This window comes from Bactrocera dorsalis, unplaced genomic scaffold (genome assembly GCF_023373825.1).
Source record: "Bactrocera dorsalis isolate Fly_Bdor unplaced genomic scaffold, ASM2337382v1 BdCtg078, whole genome shotgun sequence".
NCBI classification, from domain to species: Eukaryota; Metazoa; Arthropoda; class Insecta; order Diptera; family Tephritidae; genus Bactrocera; species Bactrocera dorsalis.
In genome coordinates this window covers 40,545-65,542 of record NW_026038129.1, presented here as the reverse complement: position 1 = coordinate 65,542, position 24,998 = coordinate 40,545, and the positions used below count along the sequence as shown (strand labels likewise).

The 24,998-nt window shown below is 39.2% G+C and overlaps 2 protein-coding genes across 3 annotated transcripts; one reads left to right on the top strand and one right to left on the bottom strand.

Moving 5' to 3' along the window:
• The first annotated feature begins 1,896 nt into the window (after nucleotides 1-1,896).
• On the top strand, nucleotides 1,897-20,317 carry LOC105224787 (dynein axonemal heavy chain 12). Its single transcript, XM_049461675.1, has 14 exons — nucleotides 1,897-4,081; nucleotides 5,807-5,987; nucleotides 6,056-8,722; nucleotides 8,779-9,093; nucleotides 9,154-9,396; nucleotides 9,631-9,855; nucleotides 11,048-11,212; nucleotides 11,976-16,452; nucleotides 16,510-16,671; nucleotides 16,891-17,048; nucleotides 17,117-17,862; nucleotides 17,928-18,077; nucleotides 18,134-18,272; nucleotides 19,873-20,317. The coding sequence occupies exons 1-14, from the start codon at nucleotides 2,022-2,024 to the stop codon at nucleotides 20,065-20,067; spliced, it is 11,883 nt and encodes a 3,960-aa protein (XP_049317632.1). The 5' UTR covers nucleotides 1,897-2,021; the 3' UTR covers nucleotides 20,068-20,317.
• Nucleotides 20,068-24,112, bottom strand: LOC105224786 (DDB1- and CUL4-associated factor 8). 2 transcript variants are annotated; one of them, XM_011202991.4, is made up of 10 exons: nucleotides 24,046-24,112; nucleotides 23,651-23,983; nucleotides 23,412-23,579; nucleotides 22,600-23,080; nucleotides 22,449-22,535; nucleotides 21,430-22,386; nucleotides 21,217-21,359; nucleotides 21,006-21,150; nucleotides 20,768-20,860; nucleotides 20,068-20,684 (listed from the first exon to the last, which is right to left on the bottom strand). In XM_011202991.4, exons 3-10 carry the CDS (start codon nucleotides 23,576-23,578, stop codon nucleotides 20,439-20,441), a joined length of 2,319 nt encoding a protein of 772 aa, XP_011201293.2. In that variant the 5' UTR covers nucleotide 23,579; nucleotides 23,651-23,983; nucleotides 24,046-24,112; the 3' UTR covers nucleotides 20,068-20,438. The 2 variants fall into 2 exon arrangements, with proteins under 2 accessions (XP_011201293.2, XP_049317633.1); XM_049461676.1 differs by having other exon boundaries at nucleotides 23,651-24,050.
• Nucleotides 24,113-24,998: the final 886 nt, after the last annotated feature.

Below are 24,998 nucleotides of genomic sequence, written 5' to 3'. Positions count from 1 at the left end.
TTATGAGAAAAAATTCCATGGGATACCTTATTTTTCGGAAGTTATTGAAGCCCACATGCTTATTTATTTCTAATAACTTGAAATAATGCCGGATAATTATAATTATAGCGGCTTTTTGACAGGTTAATCCGTGGCCATTGCGTGGTTGTCAATGGTACAGACCTTTATATTACAGAATTGTTAAGAAAAATCCGGACATAAATTGCCCCTTAAAACATTAATTTATGCCAAATTTTTTGAAGACATCAACTTCTCAACTAAAAAGTTTTCCATACAAGGATATGATTTTAATCTTTCAATTTTTATGGTAGCCATATCCTTTATCCTATTGTTGCTGTTGTTGTAGCGAGTATCTAAGTCCTGTTAGCTGTCATTTAAGCCACTTAACAGGATGCCCAGGAAACGAGAAGGAGGATAAGTGAGTTGGTTTCTGAGCCGATGGATTTAGATGCCTTTGATTTGTTAATGATACTCAGAACCTCCCCGATGGTGAAAGCAATCGGTGTGCAGTCTTTTGGCATCTTGCATACCCGTCGGTTAACACATTGTTTCTCTTCCGAAAGGTACAGTATAAAGGGAGCACGCTCACGCCTTCGGGTTCGAGAAGGCACGACCGTCAAAATGGATTCCGACACGATTATCGTCGTATCTCCTTGAATTGGACAGGGATTTGACAGTATTTCAAAGCTTGCTCGCTACGGCAGAGAGATTGTATGACTTCAGGTGTTCTACCCATTTCGTTCGCTTATGGTGATTTACTAGTTATCTCACCTTGGGGGATCCCGTATGTAGGGCTCACAGGCATCGGCATGATATTAGGTGTCACTCTTATTAATTAAAACTGCTGCTTCGGTTCGGATATTATGACGGAGTTCCGTGATTCTTCAAGCCGGTATAAAACAAATGGTAGTAGCAGCGTTCACTTTACGGAATTGACGGTGAGGCGATTTCGTTAAATTCTATGAAGTCGACCCAGTTAGCTCTCGATCGAGATTATTGGGATGTAGATATTGAACATTTCGAGCTTGACGTCGCCTGACCGGAAAGCTATACCCTGACATTCGTGGGTAATATCACTGCGGTCGATGTCGCCGACGATAAGGCGATACTGCATGGAATGAAGGTTAGACCACCACCACTATCTCGCTATCGATTTCTACGCAAAATGTTGAAGCCTGTGCATCTCAGAAGTTTTCGGCGGATGATTAGCTTGGTTTCTTGGACCGCAAACTGATGTTCCGACATATTACGGTCTGACACACCGAACAGACGGTGCGGGGAACCACGAATTGCCTTGTGCCCGTCGCACTGTGAACAGAGCGGGATGAAGGTTGAGAAGGGAATTGTTCAGACTGGAAGTCATGCTGTCTAGTCAAGCTCCGTGGGACGGTTTACTCACAAACCCAACAGAAAATTTCTTCGGGGAGCACGTTTGGACAACGGCACGGATCAGGCGGATGCGGGGAAACCCAGCTGCTAGGGTTTTCTCTGATGATGACTGTGTTAAAATATTACTTACGGATCTAAACAGGCTTAGATCGTCGAAATGACAGCCCTTGGCCAGATAAAATGCGCGTCAATTCCGGTATCGTAGAACCGGCTGACTTGAGAATTGAATATAATATATCTTAAGTATACTTGTACATTTGAATGACCTTGATGACAACCAATTTATCCTTTCGGTAAATCGTATTTAGATTAACGCTAAAGTAAAAACAACAATTAAACCTATAAACTCTTCATATTCGAATTACATAACCCGCTAAGTAACGTCCCGGATATCTGTTCTTTTAAACATAACATAACGTTTATAAACATTTTAACGCCAAACAGTCACTCTGTAGCTTTCCTGGCAACGAAATCGATGTACGTGCACTGGCATTCATTTATCGTTTCTAAGCAAACTTTCGAACCCAACAACGTTTATCAAACTGAAAATACATTGTCGTTTGCATGAAGAATTTTTTCATTTTTTCACTTGATCTCAACGAATTCACATCGCATACGGAGCTTTCAACAAGATGTTTACGAAAAAACTGGAACGGATGTATCAACCGCCCTCGGACCTTAAGAGATATGACAATGAAGGATACATACAAAATCCATTACTTAAATTCCGACTTGCCGATATCCAGCGTCAGCGACATTCACGCTTTCTCAAATATCGCGCCGCTCTCGAGAAAGTCAATTTATGCCGCAAGCCGCTGCCACCTGAACCGGATATGCGTCTACTACCCCAAAACGATTACATAGATAATTTGCGTCGGGAAGTACGTAAAATAGAAGTGCCAAAAATGTTGCGGAAAACGGAAAAGAAAATTCTCAGCTACGCGCCAACCCGTTTAAAAACCAAATATCCCGAGCTGGTCGACAATTATATGAAAGATGTGCACGAAGAATTCGATCGTCTCATGAAGATTTACAGCATGAATTGCATACTGGTGCATCCGGAGTTTGCTGATGAGGATCCCGCACAATTTGTACTGCCACGCAAGGATTTTCACTTCAAGTTACCTGGACGCACAGCGAATTATTCGAAATTTCTTGAGAATAAACGTAAAATCAGCAAAAAGTTACTTATTGTGTATCCACAGGTGCGTATGATTTTAAATACCTCCGAGTTGGAGTTTCCGAAAACAATGGTTGTTTTGGATCCAATAACCCTCGGTTCCAGTCATGTACAAGCGACAATGGGACTCGGCGGTCGCGAAGCACTATTTTACAAGACGTTTATAAAATATGTGGAAAACAATTTGGGCGATGTAAGTAACTTTTTACGCTGGTCATGGTATCCGAAAATGGTCTCACTTATACGTCGTCAATTCCGCCGACGCATAATGCCTACTTGGCTCAAGGCGCATATGTTCAAATGCTTGGAGGCGCTTATGAATAGACAAATAAATATGCTGAAAATAAATACACTGGATGAGTTCTTGCGTGTTGGCGGCTTGGTACGCAAAATTCCTACGCTCAAAATTAATATGATCTATCTGGAAGATGAGAACACAATAGAACTAGATCCGAGTTTGGAAACAATTTACGACATGTATATGCATCTCACCGATGCGACAGCACAGGTGGCAACTGGTATAGAGCCCTTAGAGCCGCAAATCGATTCAACACTGGTTAATAATGCGGCCGACTATCTGCGTATATCCATGAACGAGTATTGGCTTAACGAATATAAAGTTAAATTGAAAAATGTATTGAGACGTACATATGCGCCTATAAAAGACTACATTATTGGATATAAAAAGAAATATTACAATCTTTATGCGGATGATGTGCGGCGTGGTCTTGACGAGTTTTTGAGAGAATCCCGTGAGTTTGACGAGTACTTCAAACGTATTGAGACTTACTTCGAGTTTATACGTATGTTACAAGGCGAACCGGAAAACGATTACTTCGAAATGTGTGTAGTCTGCAATAAGGCCGCGTTTGTGGCACTAAGACGAATTGCCGACGATTTAATTGCACGCATAACTGAACAAATGGTTAAGGAGCATATAAAAGCCGAAGAGGAAATCTGTGCTGCATTTGAGGACATTAAAACCAAAGCATTGACGGTACCAAGATCAACGGAAGAATTACTCGCGAGCGCTGAGTACATGATAAGTGTGAAAAAGGAACTTATATTCGCATTAAGGGATCGCATACAATATTGCCTTCAAGTTGGCACAAACCTGGTTGAGTTAACCGAAATGTCACCATACCATTTCGATCTTACCATACGCACCATTAATTGGCTACAAGACATTAATGAAATCTGCGATTACAATGCTTCACAGCAGGAGCATTATAAATTTCTATTTGAAGAACATCTGCAGGATGTCATTAAGAAGCTGAATGAGGATATTGATGCTATGTTGCCAAATTTAGCCATAATTGACGATATGAGCGAACCAGAACAGTTTCGGCATAACTATATACTGTTGAGAAATTTCATGGGTCAACTGAAGACATTCGATGACTATGTTGCTTGGATTAATAAGGAGGAGAAACTCTTTAAGATGGCACAAACAACATATCCTAAACTAGAAGTTATGAAGGGTTTCATTATTCCATTTGCAGAATTAATGAAGTATGTATAAATAATAGCTTTATTCATATAACGGTAGTTTTGAACAGCGGATATACTCGTAATCAAGTTATTTTCGCGTTAGATAGTTGATTGCGATGATGAGTCGAATGGATATTCAGGCGTCTGTCTACCGAAGGGGGCCGTCGCCCCGGGCGCAACGTCTTGGGGCGGCAAAACAATCTTCGCGGTTTTTTAATATTCAGAAAAATATTTCAAAAAATTTGTTTACAAAATTTATTTTGCAAATTGTGTCAAAAGTGTACAAGATATAGGGCGAAAATGGGTTTTTTTCTATGGCGTTTAATAAGATGTCTTGTAAATTTACTATCAATTTCCTTAAAAACCGTATTGTGAGAATTTTGAAATTTCAGAATTTGCGAAGCCCAAATTTTATATACTTAATATGGAAGATATTTTGTAAAAATTCACTTTTGTTCGAACCACCTCATGAATAAAGGGGGGCGGTAGAACATCCTTGGCCCCGGGCGCCCGAAGTTGTACCTACGCCACTGCGCGTGTAGCTTGTGGCGCCATCCTGTTGGAACCACATATTCTTAAAGTCCATATGATCCAATTCGGATCAAAAATATTCGGTTATCATTGAGCGGAAGCAATTCCCATTCACTGCAACGGACCGATCTTGGAAGAAATACGGCCCAATGATGCCGCCGGCTCATAAACCGCACCAAACCGTCATTTTTTCGGGATGCAATGGTGACTCATGGAGTACGAGTGGATTGCTGCCTGATCAATAACGCATAGTTTGCTTATTGACGAAGCCATTCAGCCTGTAATGAGCCTCATCGCTGAAGAAGATTTTTCGTTGAAAATCCGAATCATTTTCAAGTTGTTGCTCAACCCAATTCACGAACATACGACGATTCTGGTGGTCAAGCGGCTTCAGTTTTTGCGCCAATTTGATCTTGTAAGGATGTAGACCAAGATCTTTTCGCAAAATTCGCCACAACGACGTCACAGAGATGTCCAACGCTTGAGAACGACGTGTGAGAGACTGATTTGGGTCTTCCTCAATTGATGCGCTAGCGGCAGCAATATTCTCGACACTACGGACACTTCTTTGTCTCACTGGCATGGGAACATTTTGTACTGTGCCTGTGGATTCAATTTTTTCCACTAGACGCTAGACGTTATGACGATCATAAATTGGACGTAGCGCTCTTAAAGTTGAGGCCACTGACTCCGAATTTCGGTAGTAAATTTTAATAATTTCGACTCCTTGTTGGATCGTATATCTTTCCATGATTAAATCGCAAACCGGTTTGCTGTCCCTAACGGTCTACTTAGTATGGCCGTATTGTTATCTTGCTACTATAAAAATAACAAAGGTTATTTGCTATCTTCCATATTCAGAACATGATAATCTATTATGGACCTCTTTCGAATTCATACCGTAACATCGGTCAGAAGCATATGTACATACCTTATAGGTAAAAAAAGCATTGATATCAGTCCATATATGGGGTATATGTATGTAGTATCTTCATAGTTCGATAATATATTTAGTTCAGAAGTTCCTCTAGCCCCTATACATCTCATTATGTTTTCTGTATATAACGATCAGAATTATTTTCTAAAATAACAAACTTAGCCTCCATATGATGCAGGTTAGTTCGACTGACTTTAAAGACTTTGTATACTTATAAGTATAATTTAAAATATGTTATATTATTTTATTTAATGTATATCATCATGTTATAAACAAAGATCTTGCATCGAATGGATGCGATACTTGAATGTCTGGATGTATGGACCTTTTGAGTACCTTGAACCGAAATTCGTTGAAGAAACAACGGATAACTTTCTAAAAGAGTTTCAGAAAAACCAAAAATACTATCGCGTAAAAATCAGACAAGACCAAATTGAAACCCCAATATGCATGTTTCGGGTGAGTACAACAACATAGACAAAGCAATTGTTAAATGCATAACTAAATATGTTTACATATCATTAAAGGGACAAACTGAAGACCCCGATCCTGAAAAGCATCCTGTACCTATTCGACTCTGCACAAAAATGATTAAAACTATAAAGGACTTCACCACGGGCGTTTTTATCGTTAATATAATGTGCAACCCGGCATTGCGTAAACGACATTGGAAGGAAATGTCCGAGATTGCCGGTTTCGATATAACACCCGATGCCGGTACAACCCTCAAGAAAATAATTGATATGAATCTTGACACTAAGTTAGATCAGTTTGAGATTATCAGTGTTGGTGCTAATAAAGAACTACAACTCCAGAATAACTTGCACGCAATGATACGAGAATGGGATTCACGATTCTTTCCCACCGGTCCATATAAAGACACGGGCGTTATGATTCTCTCGAATTTGGATGATATTCAGGCACTCTTGGATGATCACATTTTGAAAACACTTACCATGCGCGGATCAGCTTTTATGAAGCCGTGTGAGGATGAAGTGTTGGCGTGGTACGATAAAATAATGCGTGTAAATGCTACTCTCGACCAGTGGGGTAAAGTTCAGTCGAACTTTTTATACCTGCTACCGATATTCTCCTCCAAAGATATCGTGGCGCAAATGCCAGAAGAAGGTCGTCTCTTTCAAGTTGTAGAGCAGACATTTACGCGCAATATGGCTATGGTGCTGCGTCAGCCACTTGTAATGGAAACTGCGCCGCAAGCTGGTCTGCTCGAATCGCTGATAAAGGCAAATGAACTGCTCGACGACATCACTACCGGTGTGAGTAATTATTTGGAAAAGAAGCGCTTGTACTTTCCGCGTTTCTTCTTTTTATCCAATGACGAAATGCTAGAAATATTATCCGAAACAAAAGATCCCCTCCGTGTGCAACCGCATTTGAGCAAATGTTTCGAAGGTATAAATCTGCTCGAATTCGATGCCGAAAAGAATGTGCTTGCAATGATAAGTAGTGATCAAGAAAAGATTAATTTTGTCGAGCAAGTGTCGACCGCTGCCGCTGGTGGCAGTGTGGAAAAATGGTTGGTTGGTGTTGAAGCAGAGATGCTGAAAGCGGTGCGCAATGAAATGGATCGTTCCTATGGACATTATCCAACTGTACAACGCTTCGATTGGGTCCTACATTGGCCGCAAATGATCGTACTATGTATTTCTCAGGTGTACTGGGCATCCATGGTGCACATGAATTTACGTCGGTCTGCGCTGAATCAAATTGCTATGACTGACTTTTTCGGCAGTCTTAACAGGGATTTAAATGATATTGTCGCTCTAATACGTTCCACACATATCAATAACCTAAATCGCATAACCATCAAGTCGCTAATTGTAATTGATGTACATGCAAAGGATGTTGTCGAAGATTTGATTCGCATGAAGATTAGCAGTGAGTTCGATTTTCAATGGATGGCTCAATTACGTTATTACTGGGAGAATGGTGACAGTCTTGTGCGTATTATAAATGCAACCGTGCCGTATGCTAATGAGTATTTGGGGAACTCAGATCGTTTGGTAATCACTCCATTAACTGATCGTTGTTATCGCACTTTGGTTGGTGCCTATCAGCTGCATTTGAATGGTGCACCAGAAGGGCCAGCTGGCACAGGAAAAACCGAAACAACTAAAGATTTAGCCAAAGCACTGGCCGTACAATGTAAAGTGTTTAATTGTTCCGATGGTTTAGACTATAAGGCGATGGGCAAGTTTTTCAAAGGACTCGCCTCTTGTGGTGCCTGGGCTTGCTTCGATGAATTCAATCGCATTGAGTTGGAGGTGCTTTCGGTGGTGGCTCAACAGATTTTACTTATCATACAAGCGGTGCGCGCCAAAGCTGTCAAGTTTAACTTTGAGGGTACAGAGCTAACACTAAATCCAGCCTGTTATGTCTGCATAACCATGAATCCCGGCTATGCAGGCCGCTCAGAGTTACCCGATAACCTTAAAGTACTCTTCCGTTCGGTTGCAATGATGGTGCCCGACTATGCAATGATTGGCGAAATATCATTGTACTCGTACGGTTTTGTAGATGCGCGAAAGTTGTCGGTGAAAATCGTCACCACCTATCGGCTATGTTCGGAGCAATTGTCTATGCAAAACCACTATGATTATGGCATGCGCGCCGTCAAGACCGTGCTCTCAGCGTGCGGTAATCTGAAGAAGAAATTCCCAGATGAAGTGGAGGACATATTATTGTTACGTTCATTGCTCGATGTTAATCTGCCGAAATTTATGTCTTTCGATATACCCCTTTTCGAGGGTATCATTTCGGATATATTTCCAGGTGTTGTGTTGCCTGAAACCGACTATACCTTGATTGAGACCGAATTCAAACGAATTTGCGATGAAATGATACTAGAACCGACAGAAAGTTTTCTTATTAAAGTAATACAAACTTATGAAATGATTATCGTTCGACATGGCTTTATGTTGGTAGGAGAGCCCCTGGCTGGTAAAAGTAAAACACTTCAAGTACTTGCAAAAGTACTTTCCGCTCTTAAAATCAAAGCTCCAAGCAAAAGTTCATACTTCCAGCATGTGCAAATGGGTATAATGAATCCAAAATCGATAACAATGAATCAACTATACGGCTCATTCGATCCCGTCTCGTATGAATGGAACGACGGTATAATAGCCAAAATATTTCGCGAGTTTGCAATGACGCCCACGCCAGACAGAAAATGGGTGTGTACCTAGGTGAATGATTTCTATATGTAATACCTAATACTTTTAACTTTTAGGTTATCTTTGACGGTCCTGTGGATGCAGTTTGGATAGAAAATATGAATACAGTATTGGACGACAACAAAAAATTGTGCCTCAACTCCGGCGAAGTTATAACCATGAGCAATGAAATGTCCATGATTTTCGAAGTAATGGATCTGGCGCAGGCATCACCAGCTACAGTGTCACGTTGCGGCATGATTTATATGGAGACTGCTTCATTGGGTTGGCGTTCCTTTGCGCATTGTTGGCTAAAGAAATGTAATCCCATTTGGGCAGATGATGAAATTAAAGATTACATAATGACATTTTTTAAGTGGTTGCTGGAACCGGTACTATAATTTCATTTCTTTCTATTAATTATATATATAATACTCTCCACCTCGGCTCAGTGTCAAGCATTTGTACGCAAACATTGTAAGGAGCACATAAAACCGGGCGAATTCAATTGCTTAACCACAACATTTGATATTATCGAAATGCTGTTAGATGATGCGGTTGTCGAGAATCCCGATGAATATCAGCGACACATGCAGATTTATGTGCAAGCATCTATACTTTATTCATTTGTTTGGGGCATAGGTGGTGTACTGGACACAGGATCTAGAGAGAAGTTTGACGCATTTCTAAAAGGTGTAAGTATCACGTGCCAAACTAAGAAATATGTATTGTTATGAACGGAAGAAGCGGAAATATGAAGTCGGTGCAGTAAATCCTTTCATCCGAGCCATTTATGGCTCCAATCAGGAATGCAGAGTTTTTCTGTTCCAAGCTTTAGTACATTAGAGAACTTGGCTTGATATTTGTTTGGCTTGATACTTGTTTTGTAATAGCTTAATCGCTCATTTCTTCCATTCTTACTTATGTAGATGTGGCTGGGCGATGAAATACCAGACAGTATTGGCAAATTGGAGATTTCTGTGCCCGTGGAAGGGCTGCTGGTGGATTATGTATATGTATTCAAGCAGCGTGGTGCGTGGAAGTCCTGGACAGAATTGGCGAAGCGTATGGATATCGAAGAAAATTCAATGGGCGTACAAGTGCCAACTTTAGATACAGCTAGATATATACATCTACTCGAATTGCATATTAAAGTGAGTAGCAAAATCCAGGTTTAAAAATAACTCATTTGAAGTTGTGCTTCTTGGAAATTATAACTGTAGAAAAATCTGTGTGATATCAAGGGTTATAAATTAGTGATAGAATATTTTACTGTTTTCCGGGATTATTGTAAAGGGTGATCCATTATTAGGGAATGCTTATTATCGTTCGACAGAACATATTTGGCATTTTTTTTGAAGATTATCTCTTACGAATTTTGGCGGCGGCTACGTCTCAGATAGTCCATCCGTTGAGTTAAATTTTCGATGACTCATTCTGGTAACTGGTGAATAACACACGTGATGTTTTGCTCCAAAGCTTGAATCGAAGCGGAAAGGTCCTCATATAATGTAGACTTTACATATCCCCACAGGAGGAAGTCTAACGGTGTGATACTTGTATTACACGATCTTGGTGGCCAATTGACCGGCCCAAAACGCGAAACTATCTGCTCATCGAAGTGCTCTCTCAATAAATCCATTGATTAAAGCGATAAGTGAGAAGTGGCGCACGTCGCACCAAGTGTCGTCGAGATCATGAGCTTTAATTTTATGCGTCAATTAGTCGGTTATCATGACACAATACTGGTCGCCATTGATGGTTACGTACTCACCGGCATCATTTTTCAAGAAATATGGACCGATGATTCCCCTGGCCAACGAACTACACCAAACTGTTTTTTTTTCTGGCAGCTTTTGAATCTCTTCAGGTTGCTCTTCAACTCAAATGCGGCAATTTTGCTATTTTTATATACCCATTGACCCAGAAATAGGCCTCATTGCCGAACAAAATTTGGCTCGTAAACTTCGGAGCTTCTTAGAACTTTTCAAGAGCCAAAATTGATAGTAAAAATCTCATAACTAATTTAACATAAAGGATTTTGTGTGTTGTAGTCAAGGGTCAAAAGTCAAACCACCACCATTTACTAAAATGACATAAATAGCTGTGCGTGATAGAAATTTTTGAGTTCAAATTGGTATTCGGGACACCTCAAATACCCTACAGACCTCTTAACACATCAGTCGCCAATTTTTCCTTCGGATTTGTTGAAAATAGTAATGTACAAGTATATTTAGGGCATATAAATCAATATAACACTGATTAAAAATAATCATATTAATAAGGTGTTTTTATTCGTCCATCGTAAATTTTAACAACTGTATGTTTGCATATGGTATTTTTCAGAACAAACGGAAGATGCTGCTTGTGGGGCCCACTGGAACTGGTAAAAGCGCATACATTCAAAATTACCTCATGAATAAAATTGATCGAGACACCATCGAATCCGCATTTATAACATTTACTGTTATGATTACAGCAAATCAAACACAAGAACTGCTTATCTCAAAGGTTTGTTCGTTAGAGGTTCCGTTTTAATTTCTTAAAAATTTTCCAAGATTGTTCATTTCTAGCTAGCAGCTACTGGTTAGATTTCTACTCAGAAACAATTTTTTGTCGATGAACTTATTCTCTTTCATTTATTTCAGAGGTGTGATAATCAAATTTTGAAATAGGAATAGGAACGAACTTATTTTCTAATAATCCTTACACAGAAGGTATATTCAAGCTAAGTGCCTTCAGTCTTTCAGTCCGAAATTAGGCGCATAACAGAAGGTGCCAAGTGGGTTTCTGCTTTAACCTGCAAATATTGTAGTGGATAGCCAAGCGGCAATTAAGGCTTTGTTAGGTTCTGCAAGCAGATAATAACTAGGCTCACATTTGGTATCTCGGTTAATATCACTTGGGTGCCCAATCGTATGGGAAAAGGAGAAAATGTAGAGGCAGACGAGATGGCCCGCTCGGGGGCAGCTAGAAATACAATTCTCATAAGCTTCCCTAGATCATTCCGCTCCTTCAACTTTTGTGTGAAGCAAATGTCCCTAGAGGAGCGCCTCAGCCCTTGGATCGCTTGTAACACGGGGCATGCTATAAAGTTACTTTGGAGCAGTGGACAACTTCTATAAAGCTTCTACTTTTAGGCAAAGCTAGGGGTCGAAAAAATCAGGTTTTTTTTCACTAAATCTACTGTGTTGTTGAATTAGGTTTAATTTGGTTATCACAATGGGTCTAATAATGACTAAGTCTTATTTATAAATTTACTGTTTATTCACAGCTCGTTAAGTGGAAACGCGGCATTTACGGTCCACCAAAGGGCATGAAAACTGTACTTTTCGTTGACGATATGAATATGCCAGTGAAAGAGATATATGGTGCACAACCGCCGTTAGAATTACTACGGCAATACTTTGATTATGGTCATGTATATGACCTAAAGGATACCTCGAAAATCTTCATAAACGATCTATTGGTCATAACGGCTTGTGGGTTGCCAGGTGGTAGTCGGCAGGATGTGTATGCTCGTTTTCTCAACCATTTTAATGTTTTCTCGATCAATACATTCGGCGATGATACTATGAATCGTATATTTGTGAATGTACTGATGAACGGTTTCAAACGGTCCGGTCATGGTAATGATGTTTTCCTTCCCACAAACCAAATCGTCAATGCCACACAGCAGATTTATAAAAGTGTACAGGCTGAATTGCGAGCGACACCGGCAAAATCACACTATATTTTCAATTTACGCGACATTGCGCGTGTCGTCTCCGCTTGTGCTTTATTTAAAAAGGAATCGGCTACTGATAAAAAGATGTTTCCACGACTGTGGTATCACGAAGCGATGCGTGTGTTTTACGATCGTCTTGTCGATGAGTCGGATCGCCAGTGGATGTTTCAGAAATTAAATGATTGTGTCAAGAATAATTTCAGAGAGAAATTGGAATCGGTCTTTGAGAACTACTGCACAAATGTGGGTGGTGAAATGACGTTCACAATCGAGGGCGCTCATCGTATATTCTTCGGTGCTTATATGGATGAAGACAACGTACCTGATGAAAGACGTTACGAAGAACTACCGTCAATGGAAGTATTCTTCAAATTCGCTTCGGCTAGCTTAGAAGACTATAATTCGACGCGACGTTCCAAGATGGACATTACACTATTTACATTTGCGTTAGAGCATCTGAATCGTATTTGTCGTATTATTGCCATTAATGGTGCTAGCGCTCTTTTGATCGGTATGGGTGGATCTGGCAGACAATCACTTACCAAATTGGCATCCAACATGGTGCAGACATCATTCTTTCAACCAGAAATCACCAAGAACTACGGACCAAATGATTGGCATGATGACATAAAGAACATAATGAAGGAATCTGGTGGCTTAAACAAACACACCGTATTTCTTATGACTGAGAATCAGATTAAAATGGAGTTGTTCCTACAAGACATTGACTGTTTATTGAATCAAGGTGAAGTGCCCAATGTATATGCTATCGATGAGAAGCAAGAGATATTGGAATTAGTGCGCTTGGCGGCTCAGGGTGGCAACAGAAATATAGACATTTCGCCGTTACAAGTATTTTCCTTCTTTGTCAATCGCTGTAAACAAAAGTTACATATTGTACTATGTCTTTCCCCGATCGGCGATGCGTTACGTACCCGTGTACGCTTATATCCATCGCTGGTAAACTGCTGTACAATTGACTGGTACCAGAGTTGGCCCGAGGAAGCTCTAACTATGATTGCAAAAATATCGTTGGAAGACGTTAAGGTGCCCTCGACTAGTATTAAAGATTCCATTGTTCAGATTTGTCAGTATTTTCATATAAGTGCCGCTAGGGTGTGTCGAGAATTCTGCGAACTTACAGGACGACACATTTACCAGACAAATGCATCTTTTCTTGAGCTAATCAAATCGTTTCAAACGTTAATTGGACGCAAACAAAAGGAAATTATGGAGGCTAAAATGCGCTACATTGGTGGCTTGGACACGTTAGCGAATGCCGCTGCAGCTATTGCTCTTATGCAGAAAGAATTGAATGCCTTACAACCCCAACTGGTGGCACTTGCTGAGAAGTCACGACAAATGTTAATTGAAATCAATAAAGAAACTATAGCTGCCAGTGCGGCCGCAGAACAAGTTAAGAAGGACGAAGTGATAGCTGCCGTGCAGGCTGAAGCCGCGCAAGCGCTAAAAGATGAATGTGAAAAAGATTTAGCACAGGCTATACCCGTACTTGAGGAAGCCATACAGGCGCTCAACACTTTGAAACCCGCTGATATTACCTTAGTCAAGTCAATGAAAAATCCACCACCCGTAATTAAATTGGTTATGGCTGCGGTTTGTGTTATTAAGGGAGTGCCGCCCGAAAGGATACCTGATCCCAGTACGGGAAAAATGGTGAACGACTATTGGGGACCTAGCAAACGTATATTGGGTGAGATGAATTTTCTACAACAGCTTAAAGACTTTGACAAGGACAACATAAAACCGGAGATTATGGCACGCATACGCAAAGAGTTCATACCGAATAAAGACTTCCAACCGCGTATCGTTGCTAAAGCATCTAGCGCTGCCGAAGGTCTCTGCAAATGGATAATAGCTATGGATCTGTATGACAATGTAGCGAAAGTGGTGGCGCCCAAAAAGGCGAAATTAGCTGCAGCCGAAAAAGAATATTCAGATACAATGAAATTTTTAACAGAAAAACGTGAGCTAGCAGCGGCATTAGAAGCTAAGGTGGCGAAGCTCAATGAAGAATTGGACAAAGCCAATGCGGAAATGAAGCGTACACAAGACGAAGCAGACTTTTGCCAAAGCAAATTAGAACGGGCTACCGCACTGATTGACGGTTTAGGCGGCGAAAAGTCCCGTTGGACACAAGCAGCTGAAAATTTACAAAGCATATACGATCATTTACCTGGCGATATTCTGCTCTCATGTGGTATCATTGCATATTTGTCTGCCGTGAATCTCTTTTACAGAACACAATGTACATTGGACTGGTTTAAACGTTGTGTGCAGGCTGGTATACCGACATCAAAAGAATATAATATCACCACAACACTCGGTTTGGAAATCACCATACAGAATTGGAATATTAATGGACTGCCAAAAGATGTATTTTCCACTGAAAATGCAATCATAGCCGACAGTTCTAGTCGCTATAGTTTATTTATAGACCCACAGGGTCAGGCTAACAGTTGGATTAAAAATATGGAAAGAAAAAATCGTCTAAGCAGCGTCAAATTCAATCAGGCTAATTATATGAAAGTTATTGCCGAGTGTATGGAATATGGCTCGCCAGTGATTATAGAAAATGTACTTGAAGAATTGGAGGTTCCACTGGATCCGATACTGATGCGCAAAACTTTCAAGCAGGGCGGACAGAACTTCATAAGTTTAGGTGATAATATAGTGCCACTACATGATAACTTCCGACTCTACATGACATGCAACTTGCGGAATCCACATTTTTTGCCAGAAACCTTCAATAAAGTAACTATTATAAACTTTGCGCTAACACAGAACGCTCTTGAGGATCAACTTTTGAGCATTGTGGTTGCCAAAGAACGTCCTGATTTACAAGAGTTGCGTATGATGTTGATAAATGAAGCAGCTAAAAATAAAGCCGCTCTACGAGATGCTGAAAATATGATTCTAAAAACTCTATCTGCCGCCGAGGGTGACATTTTGGAAAACGAGAGTGCCATACAAATCCTAAACGAGTCTAAGGAGCTATCATTAGATATTGTTGCAAAGCAGGCTGCTTCGCGTGAGACTGAAATGAAAATAGAAGCATTTAGATTGAATTATAAGCCTGTTGCTGTGCATTCATCCGTGCTTTACTATTCCATCACCGATCTGCCGAACATAGATCCCATGTATCAATTTTCACTCAATTGGTATATAAATCTCTATGAGTATTCCATTGAATCTGCAAATAAATCTAAAGATCTACCGCGTCGCATTAAGTTCTTGGTAGATGGCGTGACGAGAAATCTATACAATAATGTTTGTCGTTCGATATTTGAGAAGGATAAGTTACTGTTCTCTTTTATACTGACATGCCGGATCTTGTTGGGTACCGGCCAACTAAAGATGGTACAACTATCACATTTACTCACAGATGCCAAAGAAGCTGATAAAACCATACCCAATCCTGATCCCTCATGGATTACGGATATAATATGGTTAAATATGGTGCGTTTGGAGGATCTGCCCGAACTGCGTGGTTTTGCAGGTAGCTTTGCTAAAGCTTTACATGATTGGAAGCGTATCTATGATCATATTGAGCCCGAAAATCAGACAATACCATCGCCATGGCATGATAAATTATCACGATTCGAAAAGATACTTGTTTTAAAAGCGCTACGTCCGGATAAGGTATTCATAGCTATTCGCAATTTTATTGCTGCAGAAATGGGTACACAATTTGTGACACCGCCTGAGTTCGACATTGGTATGTCATATAAAGAGTCAAATGCATTGACGCCACTCATATTTATACTATCACCTGGTGCCGATCCACTTGGTTCACTGCTGACATATGCCGAGAAAGCGGGCTTTATGGACACTTTCCAAAGCATTTCACTGGGTCAAGGACAAGGTCCTATTGCGCTTGGGCTTATTAAGGATGCACAAGATCTGGGTTATTGGGTCTGCTTGCAAAACTGTCATTTGGCTGCTTCATGGATGCCAACATTGGAATACGTATGGGAAAATATGGATACCTTCAACACTTCACGTAAGTAATCAACAGTATACTACATCTTTATACTATTTGAACTGACCATCAATGCAGCTAACTTCCGGTTGTGGCTCACAAGTTACCCTACGCCAAGATTTCCGGTAGCTTTACTACAAAATGGAGTGAAGATGACTAATGAACCACCTACCGGTCTCAAGGAGAATATCATGCGGTCATACAACTCTGAACCAATTAACGATCCCACCTTCTATTTGGGTGAGTTCCATATTTTCTTCAGGTAGTTGCCTAAATCAATATACCAGTTGACTAAATTAATGTAAAAGTATATTCGGACCTCGATAGTGTGTAATGAGATATAAATACTCTTATCGCAAAGCTAAGTTTCTGAGGTTAAAAATGATTATTTTTCCTTAAATGGCCTCTCTACAGCTTTGAGAATAACGTAATATATGTTTTCTTTACTTTCCTTCGAAGGATGCCCCAAACAAGATCGAGCTTTTACTCGTCTGCTCTTCGGCATTTGTTTTTTTCATGCCGTCGTACAAGAGCGTCGCAAATATGGACCTTTAGGTTGGAATATCGCTTATGGCTTCAATGAATCTGATCTTCAAATATCTGTATTGCAATTAAATGTAAGTATATACGAACTGAATTCATAAAATATTGGTTTGATTCGTGGTTTCAATATTTTTTCTTCTAGATGTTACTTAATCAGTACGATCATGTTCCTTATGATGCCTTATCTTATCTGACGGCCGAGTGTAATTATGGTGGTCGCGTCACAGACTACTGGGATCGTCGAGCCATTGTCACCATACTTGCGGATTACCTAAATCCAGATGCTGTTAATGATAATCGATACCGATTCGCCACTGATGATCGTTTTATTTTGCCGCGCAAAACGGAACACCGTGAAATATTACGTTATGTTGATGAAAATTATCCGTCATTAGCTGCACCAGAAGTTTACGGCCTACACGGCAACTCAGGCATTACACGTGATCTTCAAACTACCAAAACTCTGCTTGACTCTATGATTGCGATTGTTGGTAGTGAAATGGCTTCGACTGGAGCCGGCACACAGAGTTTGGACGAAACTTTATTACATACCATTGCCCATATAGTCAATACAATGCCTGCCGATATGGATATTGATAGCGCCAAAACTAAGTATCCAGTTAATTACAATGAATCTATGAACACTGTGTTAGTACAGGAAATGGAACGTTTTCTGAAGTTACAAAAAGAGATACGTGCCTCTTGTCGTGATCTTGATATGGCTATAAAAGGAATTGTTGTCATGACCCCTGATTTAGAGAATGTTTTGAATGCCATTAAATTAAATCGTATACCCGCTAAATGGTTGTCGAAGTCATATCCAAGTCTAAAAACACTGAGCTCCTACATCCAAGACCTATATAGACGGCTCGAATGGCTGCAGCACTGGTTGGCATTAGTAGTACCTCATTTAAAGACAACTTACTTTATATAATTTTAATTTCTATATGTAGGTATGCGCATGGAAAGCCGCCTACTTTCTGGTTATCCGGCTTTTTCTTCACACAGGCCTTTCTAACTGGAGCCATGCAGAACTTTGCTCGAAAATACAAAATTCCAATCGATACTTTAACATTTGACTTTGATGTCCTATATGAGGATAGGTATAGTCCTGTGTATATCTTAGACTTTATAAAATATATACATATATAATTGATAGCATGAAATCTGCACCTGTGGATGGCGTTTACATAAACGGACTCTTTCTTGAGGGCGCTCGTTGGAATTTGAAAGACAACATCATAGACGAACAACTACCGAAAATACTAATTTATACTGTGCCTGCTATATATTTTAAAGTAAGTATGTATGATTAATTGTGGCGGCGAACATACCAAACTTTTCTGAAACGATTTCATTCAATAGAATATTTATGACCTTTCAGGTTTGTCTTGAGAGGGTAGACGATAAACTGTTCTGCTTTTATGCAAACATTTTCGAAATCTCGAGGAGTAAACCTCTGGGCCCAAAAATATTCTTTTCAGGGATTTGTTGGACAAAACAATTTAATTAGTTAATATCTGTTTTGATTTATAATGTCCTATAGATTTTGCTCTAAATTTTCAATACGCGACAAAAATTTCCTGTTTAGAAGAAGATAAATGAGTACTTATACTGTTTGCTCAACCTTCATTATTGTGATATTTGCGATCACTCTTTTTACACTCTAATCTGGTTATTTTAAGTTTATCACGAAGTTTGTAACACCCAGAAGGAAATGAAGGAGACCTTATAAACAAAAAATATTAATGATCATGATATGAGTCGACGAAAAGATACGGCGATTAAGACTGTTTCAAGGCCGGAGCATACTTTTGTAGAACCCGCAGAGGTGATCCAGTGAGTGATGTCCGGCGCATACTAAAATTTTGGGGAGAACACTTCTGCAGCCTACCGAATGGCAGTGAAAGCATAACACCAGGAAAAGGCGAACCCGATTCCCCAATCGATGACGATGGACCAGACGTTCCATTACCCGACCATGTAGAAATTCGAATAGCAGTAAGCTATTCTCGACTAACTCTAACTAGAATAGACTTCTATCGAGCGTATTGTGTGAAAGATTCAAGCCCACCGTCAAAAAACTAGCTGGACCTTGTCAGTGTGGTTTTAAGCCTGGAAAATCAACAACTGACCAGATATTCACCGCTATGTCTGAATTTGGTATCTCCGCAAAACTAATACGGTTGTGTAAACTGAAGTTGAGCAATACCAAAAGCTCTGTCAGGATCGGGAAGAACCTCTTCAGACACCCGCGCCGTTAGTTCCGCTTTTTCTAGACTGAATAAGGAAGCGAAGCAAATGGGTATGGTAGTGGACCAGGGCAAGACGAAAAATCTCCCGTCATCAAATTGCGCCAAATTGCGAAAGGAAAAAACGTCTGGCGCGCTGCTATTAACTAGGCGATAACCGCGTAAGCGTTGCCTACGCCAGTAAAAAAAGTATGAGTCAATTTAGCCAGCTCGCTTGTTATATGCGAACTGGTTCCTCAATTTTTGAGATCTTGATCTGAAATTGTGCACACGTCCTTTTCTCTCCGAGAAGCTTCTCATTGAGCGGAATCGCCGATATTGGACCATTAAAACTGAACGATCATAATAAAATTATTGCAGGGAAACTTTTTTATATGTTAAGGGTATTTTTGCTGTGCAATCGAAATGTGTTTTCTTGTTTCTTTCTCCGAACGAATTCCGTTATTATTATTATAACTGTAACATACTAATTCATGTTTGTCTCCCTTCCCAAGGAAGATGTCTCTATGTAGTCAGAATCAGATTCGAGTTTCTATTCGACTGATTGCAGCCTATTTATGAGAATATTTTTAGATCTCACTTTAATTCAACTATTTTCACTAAATAATGGGCAAACTCATATGTGTAATACATTTTTCTTTTGCAGCCCGTGGAGATATTAAAACTCATAGAAGGGAGTCGCTACAAATGTCCTTTATATAAAACATCAGAACGCAAAGGTGTACTCTCGACTACCGGTCACTCGACAAATTATGTGATTCCGATATTACTGAAAACGAAAGTAAAAGCCACGCATTGGGTTAAACGCAGCGCCGCTCTACTATGCCAAAAAACTGATTAATTATTATTATATTTTTTTCTTATTTTTTAGTTATATTTTTTACTCTTCATGCGTATAAGCATATTTTTTATTAATATTTTTTGTATTCAATGGTTTCAATATTTAATTCAAACATTACACGAAATATATATGTATATTTTGATAACCAACAAACATTTTTTGGCACGATAATTCTAATTTGGTCTAACAAGCAATAAACTCTTTGACGCATTATATCATCGTGCAAATATATATGTATGTATATTACAAGGGTGTAAAGTTGGCAACAGATTAAAAAGAAAGAAAGAAAAATTCTAGCAGGAAACCTAAAGAACATGTTGACTATTCCGCCACTTTTCGTAAATATACTTAATTGTTGTTAGAATTCCAGTTTATTGGGTTTGGCATTGTATACCTTCCATTTGTGGACAATCGAAGCCATCACTATCACCATCACTACTGCTATTGCTATGTTCGTCATCACCTGACGGATATGTACCACGACGAGGTGGAGTACGAAGAAATTGGCGGATAAAGTTGTGAAATTCGCGATCATTAAACCCACTGCCATCGCCCAATACCGAATGTCTGAGGTTACGTTTAACACACGTTTCAAGTTTAGACAAATCAGGAGGATACTGCCAGAAAAATTTAGACGAAATTATTAAAAAAAAAAAATTAAATAAAATTTTAATTTTAATTTAATATAAAGTTTAATTACCACGTCACTACTTGGAGTCCATATTTTTATGCTGCTATCTAGTCCAGATGTAGCCAGTACCGGAATTGATGGATGCGGCTCCAAACAATTTACCTATAAGGAAAGTGAAATAGTTTTTTTAATTTGATAGACTGACACTAGTACGAGAATTAAGCGATTTTACATTTAAATTGTCGAATCTAAACACAAATATGTGTAAGCAAAGCACTCAAAAAAACACACTTTACACTTTACTCACCACACCCATAGTATCGCCAGGCATAAAGTTTAAGATTGCTTCAGTATTTTTATCCCAGTAAAATATATTACCACAATCACTTCCACTGATGACATACTCTGAATTGGGCCCGAAAAAGTTTACTCCTTTAATCGTTTTGTGATTGCTGTGTGAAAACAAAATTTTAATGAACTCTATTCAATAGGGATATTCATAGGATGTTTGAGCTTACTAATGACCACGGTAACGATGCAGATATTCGCCTGTTTTGTATTTGTTGTTATTAAATAAGTAGATGAAATCATCGCTATAAGATGCGAGCACTTCACTACCTGTATTGTTGTAGACAGCGCAAGTGACTTGAGGCATAGCACTCTGAAAATTAATATTTTATTTATACATACAAATTCATAAATATTCGATTCGTTTTGACTACAAAACTTACTTTAACTAAATGTTCGGGACACATTTGATGCACTGGTTTGGTCATATGGCGCTTATCGTAGACACGGACGAAGTTATCACAGCCGCAGACGCATATTTCCGGAGCGTAGGGGTGATGAGCAATGCTGAAAAGACGTATTTTGCGTTTCTTTCTGCTGCTCTGTACTTTACAAAGGCTAGTTGAGCTCTCGTCGCTACGCAAATCTTTAAGACGTATATGAGCATCCTCGCCGGCACTTATAATTTCAAAGGGGTTGTTTGGGCTCATCACAAGTTTATGCACGGACCCATTATGACGATATAGCAATGATGTTTGTGGTTTTCCGCCAGATGACGGTAGAATTGAACGGCGTACTTGACCATCCCGACCAGCGGATACAATATCTAAAACACCTGCACTATTAATAAATTTCGTTTGAAATATATTCTGAGTATGCCCAGATTTAAAAACGCATTTTGGCTTCTTTAGCGCCCAATCCCATACTATTATGCGTGTGTCATCTGAACCAGAGCAGAGTAAGTCACCGTTGCGATTAAAATTTAAGCAATTTACACAGCCACTATGCTTTGTTAGGCAATGGGAGATCTTCATACGTTCGATAACGTGTCGAGCTCCATAAAAACGTGCATTGAAACCTGGAGATAATCCTCCACTCAAAGATCTGCGGCCATCGCCACTCAGTCCATGTTCGCGACGCATCAACTCATACGTCGAACACCAGGTATATGCTGGTTTAGGTTTATTCATAATTTCAGCTAAATTGCTCGCATGCTCTGCGGAGTCAGCATCATCTTCATCATCATCATCAGTGTCGTCCTCGTCGTCATCGTCATCATCATCGTCGTCGTCATCATCATCATCGTCATCGTCTTCATCAATATCATCATCGTCGTCGCTGAAAATAGGACTGCTGCTTATATACGGCAACCTATTAACAGTGGCGGAATTTGCAGGCAGCTGAAGGTAAAGTCATATATGTAATTATTACAGAAATTTGTGTATATAATATTATAACTCACATCCTCAGCTTCGCTAGGCATTGATGTGTCAATATTATTAACAGCTTCCGCATTTGTTGATTGTGTTGTTGATTCCGACAGTAGCGGCTAAGATGTATGTATGTATATTATTTAACACATTTTTAGTGATATTTTTTTCAAAGAAACCTACCATTTGCTCTTCTTCAGTTGCATTAACAATGACTCCTTCCCTATCACTTTCGTCTTCATCGTCTTGACCATCGTCTTGGGTACTATGTCGGTAATTACGACCACCACGGCGTGTATGACGCGGCCAAGCGGGTAACTCAATTGTATCACTGCTACCACAGAGGTGTTCCACCGCTTTGATATTGCTGCCTGATTGTTGTTCCGTTTCTTTTTCAGCATCGGGTTGTAATAACGTTTTCGTTTTTTGGTCATTGTGAACTTGAGTTACTGATTCCTCATTGAGGGTAGAGCTAAGTACTAAATTGTCTCCTGAATGGTTGGGGGACGTATTCAGGTTATCAGTACTGTTTACATCAGTAGAACTCATATCTATATCTGGATTAAGGTCCGTATTATTGGTAGTTGATTGATCCTCAATGTTGATGCAAACTCCGCTGTCACTGCTGCTTTTATCTGTCTTTGTTGGAGTTGAACGGGAGTCACTAAAAACAATATACATATATATGTCGTGGTATAAATTATAATTTACAATGCACATTGGATGATAAGGTAGCCATATTTCCAAATGTTAATTAAATTAGAGTACAAATGAAAAATATTCAAATCGAAAAACGATGAATATTATTTTGATTGGTTTAATAAAATCACAAATTACTCCATATGCACAACAATCGCTTGTTTTTGACAGGATATGAATCCGGAATTTAAAACCGGTAAAGGATTGTCACTTTCTTTAACATAATGATTTGGGAAATGTGTAGTGCGGCTTCAATAATATCAAAGACACATTTTTGTTTCAAGAACTCAACTCACCTTTCACTATAATTATCATCGGCTTGTTCTGTGACTACTGCCTCCAAAAGTGCCTCCACAGTTTCCATTGCTATTTCCTTACCTTCGTCGTCTGAACAGCTCTCAGCTGATATCCGTTTATTATTCGACAAATTTTTGTCACACGATGATTGCTCGATTTTGTCCATACTTTAATCGAAGTACAAATATTTTCTTAGTTAAAAATACAAAAGAAAATGTTTGACAGTTATATTTCTTACTTTTCACATTAGTTTGATGAGCTACTGCCGTTGGCACCTCTATATATTCGTTATTGTTATGTTTGGCTTTTATCGCACCGAGTTGTTTGCGTAGAACAATTTTTACAGGTCAAACGTGTAGGTAAAGACCCAAATTATTGTCTCAATTGCTTAAATATGAAATATTATCAGGAATTGATATCAATAGAACAATTTTTTGATGTATTATCCAGAAAATAAAACTCTTAATATTCGCAGCCAAGTTAGTCAAAAACTTAATTAAGAGTGTCAGGCCGATGTTATAAATATTGCACGTCGTTGTAAATGTGCAGTCTAGCTAAATCTAAAATGAAACTAACCAGAAATATATATTAAATTCAATGTACCCTTCGTTTATTACAAATACTTGCTATTACATATCTGTATGCAAATAATATTTTAATTTTTTTAAGATGTGTTGATAATGGACAAAAAGTTTAGACGAATTTGGTAGCGTTTTACAACACTTATACAGTTCGGCCCAAATAAATTGCACGCGCAATATAAACTTGCTAAATAACAGGTCAATTGAAAAGTGCCCGGCATGATACATACCTAAATCCATAAGATGTTTAGTTAGCCTCAACTGTCAAAATTTGACAGCTGTCAGATCATTAGTTTGAGAATTATATCATTTTGAGTGAAACAACTTTTGTTATTGTGGAAAAATGAATAAAAAGGGAATTCGCTTGATGGAATAATATTGCTTTTTGAAGGGAAATGATATTGTTACGAATTTACTCCTTGCTAGTTTTACTTTACTGGGTTCGTATCTCTGGATTGACAAATAAAACCAATAACTGTTTAATTTAATTCAACAACTCTTTATTTTACAACTCGTCTACACTATAGCGGTTTACTCTTAGCACTGATTCATTACGTTGGCGCTGCCACGGCTTATATAGCCACGCACTTCTCGCTGATGCCGACGTGTCCTTCTAGAATATTGCGTCTGGAAATTACGAGAACATAATGCTATACGGCGCCAAATGCAGACAGCCGTTTCGCCAGACTCAGCAATTGTTTAAGTAGACAAGCAGACGGCTGCGGCGCCAGATGTCTATTGTTTCGACAAGCAGACAGCCGCGGCACCAGATGTCTACAACAAGACAAATGCTATTCCATATACCTACAGCTATTGTTCATAATAAGGGATGCATATAGCAATACAAATACAACTTAATACTACTTTTTGTAACAATACATTTGAAGAAAAAATTTGTTTTGATGACGAACTTCCAGACACTGCACCAAGAAAATCAACCATAAAGGATTTGTATGCTAAGTTTTGACGTGGTGAAATGAGCACTGAAGACTGTGAACGCAGTGG